We start from the raw sequence: 12,560 nt of genomic DNA, 5'->3' as shown, positions 1-12,560 counted from the left end.
GATCCTCACCTCGACAACTAATAAATCTTATATTTATGTGTAAATATTAAATTTACTAGTAAATATGATATTCACTATATTTTTGTGTGCGTGTTATTAAGAAAAAATTTTAGAAAAATAAAAAATAAAAAGGGTTATTTACAAAATTTTCTTCCATAATTATTTAATTATGAGGCAAACGGCGAGTCGTGATCTCACGATCGTGATAGTGCTGTTTGAGATCCGGTTTTGATATTCTTTGGTGGGGTTTGGTTATTTACAAAAATAAAAAGGGTTTTGATATTATTTGAGATCCGGTTTTGTTTTTGGTATCATAAATCATAAACCCTAATTCTCCCTACAAACAAGCAAAGATTCTCTCGGAGTTTTCTTCTCTTTCTGGTCCAAAATGGAGGAACGTGAAGAACAGGCCTTGTCTGCAAATTCGAAAACCGAACGCGAAGCCCTAACTCTCTGTGAAGAGTGCAAAGTGAAGGAATCGAAATACAAATGCCCTGGTTGCTCTCTTCGCTCTTGTAGCCTCCCCTGCGTCAAATCACACAAACAACGAACCGGTTGTACCGGCAAGAGCAACCGGACGGAGTTCGTCCCTCTTTCTCAGTTCGACGACAATCAGCTTCTCTCCGGTAACAATATCTGCTACTTTGATTCGAATTTTCAGAAATTTTTTTCAAAAGTTTTCTTTTATATGTGTTTCTGGATATTTTTAAAGGGTAAATTTCATAGCTTTAGTTTGCTGTAATTTCTGGAAGAAGTTCGATATATTTTCTTCAAATTTCAGAGTTTGATTTTTTTTTTTTGAGGTTTTGTCAATGCATATAAAGTGCTTTAGGAAATTTTCTTTGTTATTTCAAGAAGAAGGAAATTTTACATGCGTATCCTAATAAAATGCCTTTTGGTCTACACTATTTTGTTACTGAATTTTTGGTAATGCTTATTATTTTTTGGTGCTAAGGATTGAGTATTTGTTTTTGTTTCCTATTATTAGCCTTATTGCTTCTAATTTTGATAAGTTCATTTTGTAGATTACAATTTGCTTGAGGAAGTAAAAAGGGTTGCTGAATCAGCTCAAAGAATGAGAAACAAGCTGTGCAGATATAACTGTTTCAGGCTACCATTTCACCTTAGAAGCGTTCGGAATGCCGCTGCAAGTCGGAGAACGAAACTCCTTTTTCTTTCAGGTGGCATGTCGAAAAGAGAGACGAATCAAACTCGATATGATCAGAGGTTAAATCTCATAAGGGTTTCCACCATTATTCAAATGATCATGTTTTTCACGTGTTATGTAGGAACTTATTATTCTGGTCAATGAAGGGAAAGATTGTAGTTCTTCGGTTTGTCATTTTATATATTTCCTTGAGGCTGGGATTTAGATTTAGCTTCCAGGGTTAGTGAAGTCCTTAAGAAAATTGCAAATATAGATGCTTTGAGATTGGTTTCTTCATTAATTTTTATGATTTCTGTTTGTCTGATTTGCTTTAGGAAGAAGTGTATCTACTGGACGATTGAGTGGCGATTCCATTCAACCGATGTTGTGCTAGTTGACCACGGGTGAGCAAATTACTAGCTTTTTTTATGCAATGTGGTAGTGTTTTACTTTCTTGCTAATTATTCTAAGCTTGGGTGGTACTTGAGAGCTGAAATATTTGATGCCGATGCAGAGTAAACGAAAACACGACCATCCGCTCCATTATTGGGAACCATCTAAAACCTGGCCCTTGGAATCATAAATTGAAGCAATTTTGTGACGAAGAGCTGGATTCTCTCAAGTTCTTTATTTGTAAATATCACAAGGTTTGTTTATATACTTATCTTTTCTGCATTTAAAAAAAGACGTGCCAACCGCTAACGTAGTCTATAACCAATTCATTTTGTTCCAGTCTAATATAAAAGGTGGATTTTAGTTGTTTATATTCATTTGATTTTACCAAAAGAAAAAGAAGAAAAAATGGTGCAAAATTGTACTTACTCGATGGTTATTCTGTAATTTATTTTGATTATATAACAAATACCTCCTATTGAAATAAGCTTCTCGTTTTTGGGTTTTATTTCAGAGTGCAAAGTCACCTTTTTATGAGTTGGATTCTAAGGCTCCATTGAGGCAGCAACTGACAAATATGTTGATCTTAGAGTATCCCATCATTTATGTTTTTCTCCCTTCACACAGTATTGATTTTGAGGTCATTAAACAAGCTCGTTCTGCCATGCACAAACCAGAGTTTAGAAGTTCGGAAAGCAATAATCATTTGAGCCCAGGAGGTATTCCTTTTAAGGAGGAGGAAATAAAAGAAGATGAAGGCTTGTTGGCTCCTAGAGTGTTTGATCTCATGAAGCGTGAGAATTCAGCTTCCCCAAATAAGTTTGCTCGTCGAAATAGCTCCGAGAAAGTATCAAACAACTCATCAGAGAGAACCTTGTCTGCCGGAGTTGCAGGAGGAAGTGGTTCACATTCTGGCTCCAATACCAATGAGCAATTTATTTTCGACGACATAGATTTTGATTTCGATCAAGGGTTAATAGATGCATACTCGGATCTCATTGCTGAAATTAATCCCGATGACTTTCTCAATTTTGAAGGTGTACTTACCAAGGAAGTAGGGTCGGGAGAAAGACAATATTCATGCGTTGGGGAAGACTTCCTAGCAGCGGATGACTTAGAAGAGGGAGAGATTCTAGAATGAATTGACGAATTACAATACTTATAATAATCGTCAAAACGGAAGTAGAAGCAAAATTTTGAGTTCTGGCCATCTTAACTTATTCCTGTGTGATTGTCTTCAATTTTCTGGAGGTATTACTGGGAGTCTTTCTCGTGTGTTTAGCCTTGTCCACTTGTAAAGGGGCATACCGATTGTAAGCTGCAGGGTTTTATTTGCAAAGTTTCTCAAAGTTCAAACATCTTTTGAGATTTGTGCCCGTAGTTAACCTGTGCATATGATGAGAAGTGCATGTAGTCCGTTCTATCTAATTTTTCTTAAGTGTTAATGATTGGAGTCAAATTGCTGTAGTCTACAAGTATGGGGACAATAGTTAAAATTAAAAGTTCAAAAACCACTTTATCAAAACACGAAAAGTACAAGGGGCATTTGTGCTAAATACCAAATCCCAAACGACAGCCTCGGGGAAAACAAGATATTAATTAGGAAAACAAGATATTAATTAAGGGCCGTTTAGTTCGCTGATTTGAGTTTTGAGTTTTTAATTTGAGTTGAGATGTGATTTTATGTGAGTTTTTTATTATAGTAAAAAAAATTAGATGTGATTGTTTATGATAATTTTTTACTGTAATAAATCTAAAGTTTTTACTATAGTAATTTAAATGTGACTGTTTTTTAAATTTTTTTACTGTAATAAAACTCGAATTTAATCTAAACTTAAATAGGTGAAATGAACATGAGTAGGTGAAATGAACATGAGTATCAAATAACACCGTCAAATGAACAAGACCATCAAGAAATGAATTCAGAAAGCGACAATAACTGCTGTAAAAGAAAAGAAAATGATAGTTACTGAAGACGACAACCTTATGAGAAACGACATGACACTCTAACACGGCACTACGTTATTTTATTTTATTTTATTTTATTTTTGAGCAACACGGCACTACGTTAATCATGCGAGGATAAGTAAACAACAAAATAATATGATTGAAAAAATGAGGAAACAAAAATAAGAAAACGACAAAATGATTCATCGGAAACAACACTACGTGAAAACTACTGGCACATCCTTCAAAAAAAAAAACTACTAGCATATAAGCCACATGAGATTTTAGTATATTCACCTTTGAACTTAGTGTAATTTAGGGCCCGTTCAGTTTACTGATTCGAGTTTTTAATTTGAGTTGAGATGTGATTTTATGTGAGAGCTTTTTACTGTAGCAAAAATTTAGATGTGATTGTTTCTGAAAACTTTTTACTGAAGTAAAACTTGAATTCTAAACTCGAATCAGTGAAATGAACGAGGCTTATGAATTATCGCTTAAATTTTTAATTTTAACAATTAATTTTTAAATTTTTTCAATTGTTTTAATTAAACACATTTAAGTAATGAGTGTTAAATTTTGGATGGAATTTAATAAAATGATTATTTAAATAGTAGTAAATAAATAATTAAAATAAGAAAAAAATGAAAAAAAATGAGTTTTATTTTGATAGAAAAGAAATTCATTGAAATAGGAAAGAAGCTACGAGACAGAGGGGTTGTACAAAACCGCAGCAAAGGGGGGAAGAAGCCTAAGAGACGGAGCCTCCAAAAGAAAGATCCAAACCCTAATGCTTTGTTTGGTAAGAGGGAAGGAAAAAGGAAGGGAGAGAAAACATATAAAGGAGAGAGAATATAAATGATAGAAATGAATTTTTTTTCCTTTATTTTTTTTAGTATGACAAGAGGGAAAGAAAATAAGTGCTCAACTAAATTACTATTTGGTCAATTTTTTAAAATTATTTTAATTTTAAAATAATTTAAAAAATAATTTTAAAATAAGGATAAAACGGTAATTTAACTACTGATGCATGAAATAGGACAGTTTAGAAGAAGAAGAAGAAGAAGAAGAAGAAGAATAAAATTATTTTAATTTTAAAATAATTTAAAAAATAATTTTAAAATAAGGATAAAACGGTAATTTGAAGAAGAAGAAGAAGAAGAAGAAGAAGAAGAAGAAGAAGAAGAAGAAGAAGAAGAAGAAGGCCCCCAAACTATGAAATTATTTTGGGTTTTTCTTGGAACTTTTGTTGAGAGAAGGGGAAATTATTTTGGGTTTTTCCTGGAACTTCTGTTTAGAGAAGGGGAAAGAAGAAGAATAAGAAGAAGAAGAAGAAGGCCCCAAACTATGAAATTATTTTGGGTTATTCTTGGAACTTCTGTTGAGAGAAGGGGAAAGAGAAGGGGAAAGACCTAAAAGTTTCCTTTCATTAAAAAAAAAAAAAGAGTTAAAACACCAATAATACCCCTTAAATTCGGTTCATGTGCGTATCATGTGTTGATTTTCGTCACATCAGCCGTTTGTCAAATAGGGTTAATTACAATAGTAAAGCAAGTTCAGGGAGCTATTTGTCAAAATTAAAAATTCGGGAGGCAATTTGCTAAACCACGAGAAGTTCAATGGATAAATGTGTTAAAAATCCAAACGTTAAATTTTTTTTGAGTTTTCAATTGTTGGTTGGGAGAATGTAGTAAATACCAGATTTATGAAACTAAATTAAATAAATAACAAATTTTGAAACCTTTTGAAGTAAATCGCAGTTTATCACGTAAATATTTCATTTACGATTAGTAAAAAGATATTTTTCCACGTAAATTTTCTTTTTGCGACCGATAAAGATTTTTTACCATGTAAAATTTTATTTACCAGTTGTAAATGAAACATTGACATAAACTACTATTTACTCTAAAAAATTTTAAAATATACTATTTACTTAATTTAGTTCCATAAATCTCCCTATTTACTATAATTTTCCGTCATAAAATGGCGTCATCTTAAGATACTTTTGCATTGTCTGGTGGAAGAATCTCATCACCAACCCATGCCAATGTCTTCGCATTGGCATGATCCGAAAAAAGAGGTTTATGCTATTAATGCCCCAAAAGAGTTGAATTATCAGAAAATGTGAGCAATAGACGGTTTGTCATGTTTTTATATAGATCTATTTTTTTTATGTTATTCTAAATGAATTTCTAAAGATGTGAAATATGAAAGAATGGAGAATAATTCAATTGCATTAACAAATGTTTGTACAGAGGTTGTATATATACACACAAGTCTAACGGCTATAAAATATATATCAGGAAAAGACTTCTTAAGTTAGGAAATCATATCCATGATTTGGGGAAGATCACTGTGATAGTCTAGCAGATTTTAATCCCTTGGAAATAGCTATGCAGGCAACTCTGTTTGAGTCTAATGGTTTGATATTCTCCAACGGTAGTGCATGATTTTTTCCTTGAATAGTGCAATCAGATTGAGGTATCTCTTCAATTCTAAATAATTACATGTTGTCGTAGTCTTTCGTTATATTTTTATTAATTGAATAATAATTGTTTGTTTTTAATTGGAGTAACATAAATAATATTTTTTTTTATCCTTTTGAATGGTATTTTTATTTGTTTTCCCTTAAGAAATTCAGGAACAACTATCATAAGAAGACCTTTGCTAGAGAGAATTCTAGAGGAAGAGAGCGGGGAAGAAGCATAATAGTTTGGCCGGCTACCGGAAGCACGTTTCCAGTCAGCCAGCCTCCAAATCACGGTAGTGCATGATCTTTTTTTTAGTTCTTTGTGAAATAGAGGCAATCATTATGCCCGTGTTGGTATTTGTTTTCCCCACAAATAGTTAGATCAGTTTAGGTTTTGGTTGTTTTTGTTGTTTTTGGTCATGCTCTCCCACCAAGTTATAACTTTGTGTGGATTTTGTGTTTTTTTTTATCTTCTATATGTCTTTAGCTAGATCTCCCGTACTGACTTTCAGAAATCAGTCTTTGCAGAGAGTTTGCCATTGCCATTTCGGGAGAGCCAACTGTGGAGGGAGAACTAAATGAGTTAAGAGAAGTGCTCCAAATTGTGTCCATTATCAGACCTTAGATCCCTATACTAGGATGCCAACGGATCTACTAATTTTAATTTATTGTATTAAGTTTTCTGTATTGAGTTCTTTATAAGTTTCATGGTTTTTTGATTAATGAATTTTTTTTTTTTTTTTTCATTATAAAAAAGGCCTTTGCCAAAAAAAAAAAAAAAAAAAAAAACTATCATAAGAAGACCTACTAAAAAAACTAACATAAGAAAACAACAAACATAGTAAATAAAAAAAAAGTTAACTCTAAGAAACTAAAGCCTCGTTCGCTTCGAGGATTCGAGTTTTCAATTTGAGTTGAGATATAACATTTTCTTAGAACTTTTAACTGTAGTAAAAAAAAATATATATATATATATATATATGTGATATTTTCAAAAAAATTTTAACTGTGAAAACTTAAAACTAAAAATTTAAATTAGTGAATGAACGAGGCTTAAATATTAGATACTTAAGCAGATATTATCGCTCCAGTTCATCCACTCTAACAGATTTGTTCACCTTTTTAATCAGCTGAGAAAGGGTGATAAACAATACAACTCAAGGTAGAAAGGAAATGAGGAATTTTATGTGAAAAATGAAAAATTTAACTTAATATGAAAATGCTGGCCATTTTTTTTTTTTTTGACTTTGATATTAGACTCTTATATTAGTGACAACAAAAGGTAGATGGAGTATTTCCACTCATCATTCGAATTCTGTAATTTTTTTTTTCTTTTCTTTCCTAATAATTTCTGTTTTTTACCCTAATAAATACATTTCACATTTTTATTGGTAGTTCTAAAAAAAATATTCCCAGAAAAAAATAACAATAAAAGATTAACGGTATATTTTTTTTCAAGCGCAAAAGACAAGATAGTTTGATAACCGTCGCTCAACCGTTTTATCTACCAGGAGGCACGTCAGAGGAACAGGTGTTTCTAATCTGAAAATCATTATTCGTAATCGTTGCTTCTATACACTCATTTCTCCAACAAAAAACACACATTAATCAATAAGTCAGCACCCAAAAAAAAAAAAAAAAAACTAACAATCCATAAACAGCATGATGGAGATAAACGATGAGTACCCATCACGGACGGCACCATCGGCACCACCAGAGCCTCTGGTGCCAATTGTTCCAGTTGTTTCGTACTCTGAACTATACGGCCAATACCCCAAAACCAAGCCTACTTCTAATAATGTGAATACTTATGATCATCCTCCTCCGGTTCCTTGGTCGACCGGTCTTTCTGACTGTTGTGACGATGTTGGCACTTGTGAGTACTACTACACCACAATAATAATAATTTTTTTTTCTGACTTTGATTTTGAATGGTTTCAACGGATCGAGTGTTGAACTGTTGTGGCGATTTGGTTAGCGGGTATAAATTAGTGTGGTTTGAACTTTTGTGCATATTGATTTGACATAGTTCTTTTCTCAAACGGGAAAGGAAGAAAAATATAAAAATTGTAACGTGAAGGCCTATGTGACACTGTCTAGAATCTCTATTTGTGCATGTGAATAATTTTTTTAGCCATATCTTCAGAACAATTTACACGAGCGCGTAGCAATGCACTTAATCATTGTAAGTCATGACTCATGTTACTATTTATAAGCGTAAAAAAAAAAAAAAAAAAAAAAAACCTTTACATAGTCAAAATTCGTAGGGAAGATGTTAATCAATGTTCATATAGATGCGTTTTGAGAAAATTGTAGGTTAATGAATCAAAACAAATGTTACCTGTGAGTCAACAAAACTCTAATGCTAAATTAATGATATCGATCGATCTACTTCTAACAGAGCAATCTATTATCAATTTCATCATAGATATCATCGAAATTAAAAAAAAAAAAAACTAATACATCATAATAAACTAATTCTATAATATTTGCTGACAAAAAAAAATCTATAATATTGTGTATTCAAGTGTCAAACTCAATAAATTAATTATTTATGCTGCAAATGTGATATCAACTATTTTTTAGTAGTGTGACTAGACATGTTCCTCAGTATACCAGAATTTGGAAATTAATGAACCAAGTTCTAGCTTTTGCCAAACTGATGACGTTCATAAAAAGCGGAATAATCATATTTGTGTTCAATTTCAGGTTGCCTAACATGCTGGTGTCCATGTGTCACGTTTGGACGTATTGCAGAAATCGTTGACCAGGGGTCAACTCGTAAGTGATTTTTCATACAAAACTATTACGTATACATACATGAGAACATACACACACCTTGTCTACGATCCATCATATTGATGATCTCATTGTAATATGTGGGGATAAAAACGTGACATGATATTTATTTAACGTTACGGATCTTAACAATAATTATGATCTGCGAATTGATTGATTTTTGGAACTCTACATAACTTGTTGTGGGCCTAGCATGTGGAGTAGGTGGAGCGCTGTACACGTTGATAATGTGCGTGACTGGTTGCTCGTGCATGTATTCATGCTTTTATCGGTCCAAATTGAGGGGCCAATATTTCTTGGAGGAAAGGCCCTGCACCGATTGTTGCATTCATTGTTTCTGCGAGGGATGTGCTTTGTGCCAAGAGTACAGAGAACTCAAAAACCATGGCTTTGACATGTCTATAGGTAATAGCTAGCTTCTCTCTCCTAATTCTTTTCTTTATATATAACGTCTGTCTATTTCTATGCTTGCCCTATGCAGTTTAACTGGTTAAAGTAAAGCTATTGTATTTTTTTTTTTGGGCCCCCCCCGTTTTTTTTTTTTTTTTTTTTTTTTTTGGCAATATGCGTACGTTGGTTGATAATATAACAAGTCAGAAGCAGTGCTATGATTTATCAGGTAGCATCTTGGTATTATTGATCATATTACAAGTCAGAAGTAGTGCTATGTTTCTAGGTTTAGATTAAGTTGACATTATGATATGGCTGTTCATTGGTTTTAAAAATGTCATCCATTGTAATAATGAATATGATTTAAAAAAAAAAAATAGAACTAATTATGAGTGGACGTTATAATATTATGTATGCACCATTAGTACTCACATATTAAAATCATGGAATTAGCGGTCATTGTGTCACCAACAAAAATACTTTTAAGCAAGTTTGACGTATGTCAGTAATTTGTAGTTCTGCATCTGTTAACCACTGGCCAACAAGTATATATATAAACTGAATGAGGACATAACACTTGGAAACATTGGAATCAAAAGTCATAACAATCATTAATGAAAATAGTACCATCTGAACAGTACATTATTTCTGTAGATAGTGTTTTTTTTTTTTTTTTTTTTAGCAGAGCTGGGGCTCGCGGAGCCCAGCTCGCTCCTTGTGGAGCCTAGCCCCTATGAGATGCGGAGCCGGGGGCGGCTCCCAGAGCCCAAGTATTTTCCTTATTCTTATTCTTCTTTTTTTTTTGATTTTTTTTTTTTTGATTTTCCTTTTGATTTCATAGTGTCTACTTTATCCCAATTTGCAAATTATAGGTTGGCATGGGAACGAAGCAAGGCTGAAACGGCTAGCAGCAATGGCTCCGGAAGTCCAAAGAAGCATGAGGCGATAGATAAGCCACAGATGCACATGCAGTCAGTCACATTGAATTTGTAGCCTGTTGGAGAATTTGAGTGTACAAGGTGAAAAGAATTCAGAACATAAGAGAGGGTTTGAGGTGTATAGAAATATATTTTTTTAAAATTTTATTTGCCCTTACTTTTTAAAATTTGTTAATGAGTTTTAATGATAAATTACCCTTAAGATACAACAAACCATTGAATATCTAACAATAATATTGAGTTTCAAAAAATTCAATTAAAGTATGTAAATTTTCTGGAGAATTAATTGTTAATGATTGAGAAAATCCTAAAATTAAATAATGTAAATTTATTTATTTAAGTCAAGGAATTTTTCCAATAATATACTATCATATTTTGTGACTGAAGAATTTATGGAATTAATATCAGTATTCCTAAATTTTGTAGTAAGTTTTATGATGAGTTCATATTTTAAGAACAAGTAAATTCAGTTGATAAATTCTTACCGCAATTAAGGCGGAAGAATTCTCCGTGCATGTATAGTTTGAGAATCCTAATCTCAGGAATCTCTTCATGCAGTATAATGTTAGCAGCGTATAGAGAAACGCTCTGACAGTTAAAGAGAAAACCCTTAATTTCTAAACAGATAAGAGGAAATTAAAGGGGTAGTGTTTCAGTAAAGAAATTTAGATGTAATATGACTTCAGAAGTTGACAAAGTCAGAAACTAAAATTTCCTGTCAACTAAATAAATTCCCAAAAGTTAGTATGAAGTAATAAGAATAGCTATAAGAATAGAACATCAATGGGTGATTACCAAGTGTTCACTAAACCTTGCTTATGTAAGCAATATGACATCAAGTAAGCAATTAGAAATTTAAGTTAGGTAAGATACTGTTATCGACTTTCAGACTGCAATAAGAAAGGATGTGCAGAATACTGTGTTAAACCCAGAAGAGGGTAAACACGTGAATATTAAGGTTAAGAAATGGAAAAGAGTTGAAAGACATCAATTCTAGGGTTTTAAAAACAATCGGAATAAAAAATAGACGGAAAAGGGGTTCGGAAGGCCGAATCTCGTAAATTAGGGTTTTGACCGATTTAAGTGGACCGAGTCAAAATATGTTGACCAAGAATCGACCAAAACGTCGCCCTAAAAAAGTTAGTCAATAATGGTCAAAGTTGACTAAGTTGACCAACTGTCCGAAAAATGCAGATAAAACGCGCACTGGACAAGAAATTAAGCTAAACCAAAATAGGATAATTATTAAATGATCAATGGTTGAGATTAAAAGTAATAAAAGAATGGAGGGAGGAGATTTTGACATGTGGAAAGATAGATGAAGGAATCGCCGGCCAACTTGGTGAAGAAGGAATGGGATATTTTAGTGAATTTTCAAAAAATGGTCCTTAGAAAAGTCAAAATTTGCAACTTGAACCCTTGCCTTTTTGGATGGTCGGTTTATTAATGAAAAAACACAAGAAAATGGTAATTTTTCATGCACAAGAACAGATAGTGACCAGCCAAGAGAGAAAGAAAGAAAAAAAATTCACCAAAGTGAGGAAAAGTGCGATTTAAGCGGAAATCGACGGAATTACTGAGGAATAGCATCATTGGAGTTTGTTCTTCATTCTTTTAAGGTGAGATTTTAGTTTTTCCTCTCCTTTTTCTTACCTTGGCCGAATGGTTTGGATGTGGTAGAGAGTATGGAGAAAGTTTGCTAAGTTGATGATTGAATTTCAATTGATGAAGGAATTGAAAGCTTAGTGATTAAAGGATGAATTTTTGGTTGTTAGATTATGTTTCTAGCAACTTTTGGATATGAAAATCCTTGTGAGAAATTGGATGGAACCCTAGAGTATGGTTCCTAAGTTGATTAAATTGTATGAGAAAGATTGTTAGTTATGATTAGAAGATGAAGTAACGGATAAAACGAGCTAAGGATAGCTCGGGGAAACACATAAAATAAGGCAAAACTCTGCTGAAATTTAGTTAGAGAGTTTGAAGTTAAACCTAGTTCTAGTTCTAGAATTTGAGGCTAAACTTGGTTTTAGTTCTAGGTAGAAGCTTTAAACTATTTTCTTAGAAAACACTGCGTAACGTTAAAATAGTTTTGGTGTTGAATAGTAGAGTTCGTTGAAGTACTCGACGTATAATTTCAGGAAAATATGTTGATTTCAGACTTTGCTAATAAAAAGTAAGGTTATCAGGATTCAATAAGCATAATCTTTAAATTAGAAACAAGGTTTTATAATCCTTTAAGATAGGAAAAAAAGAAGGTAAGCCATAAATAGAGAAATTAGACTTTCTTACAAGCTTGCTAAAATAGAATGACAAGTGATAGTTAATCTCACACTCTTAGTGGGTGTTTATTCTCAGAAACAAGAAAGAAAGAGAACAGACGCTTTGGCGAATAGAGGATTCCACTTCCTAAAACAAGTAAGTATGAATCTCGCCTATAGTATAAATAGATTTTAAAATAAACAGTACACATGAATTA

At 32.6% G+C, this 12,560-nt stretch overlaps 2 protein-coding genes across 2 annotated transcripts; both read left to right on the top strand.

The window, feature by feature from the left end:
* Nucleotides 1-300: 300 nt before the first annotated feature.
* LOC21391254 (box C/D snoRNA protein 1) lies at nt 301-3,037 on the top strand. Its single transcript, XM_010104538.2, has 5 exons — nt 301-626; nt 1,026-1,227; nt 1,483-1,551; nt 1,662-1,794; nt 2,055-3,037. The coding sequence occupies exons 1-5, from the start codon at nt 389-391 to the stop codon at nt 2,679-2,681; spliced, it is 1,269 nt and encodes a 422-aa protein (XP_010102840.1). The 5' UTR covers nt 301-388; the 3' UTR covers nt 2,682-3,037.
* A 4,582-nt stretch (nt 3,038-7,619) lies between these two features.
* On the top strand, nt 7,620-10,092 carry LOC21391253 (protein PLANT CADMIUM RESISTANCE 11). The gene is made up of 4 exons (XM_024169736.1): nt 7,620-7,830; nt 8,664-8,735; nt 8,946-9,158; nt 10,016-10,092. The coding sequence occupies exons 1-4, from the start codon at nt 7,620-7,622 to the stop codon at nt 10,090-10,092; spliced, it is 573 nt and encodes a 190-aa protein (XP_024025504.1).
* Nucleotides 10,093-12,560: the final 2,468 nt, after the last annotated feature.

The sequence above is a fragment of the Morus notabilis genome, unplaced genomic scaffold, assembly GCF_000414095.1.
Source record: "Morus notabilis unplaced genomic scaffold, ASM41409v2 Scaffold349, whole genome shotgun sequence".
Lineage (NCBI taxonomy): Eukaryota > Viridiplantae > Streptophyta > Magnoliopsida > Rosales > Moraceae > Morus > Morus notabilis.
The sequence above is the reverse complement of the archived record's forward strand: the minus strand, read 5'-3'. Positions and strand labels throughout refer to the sequence as shown.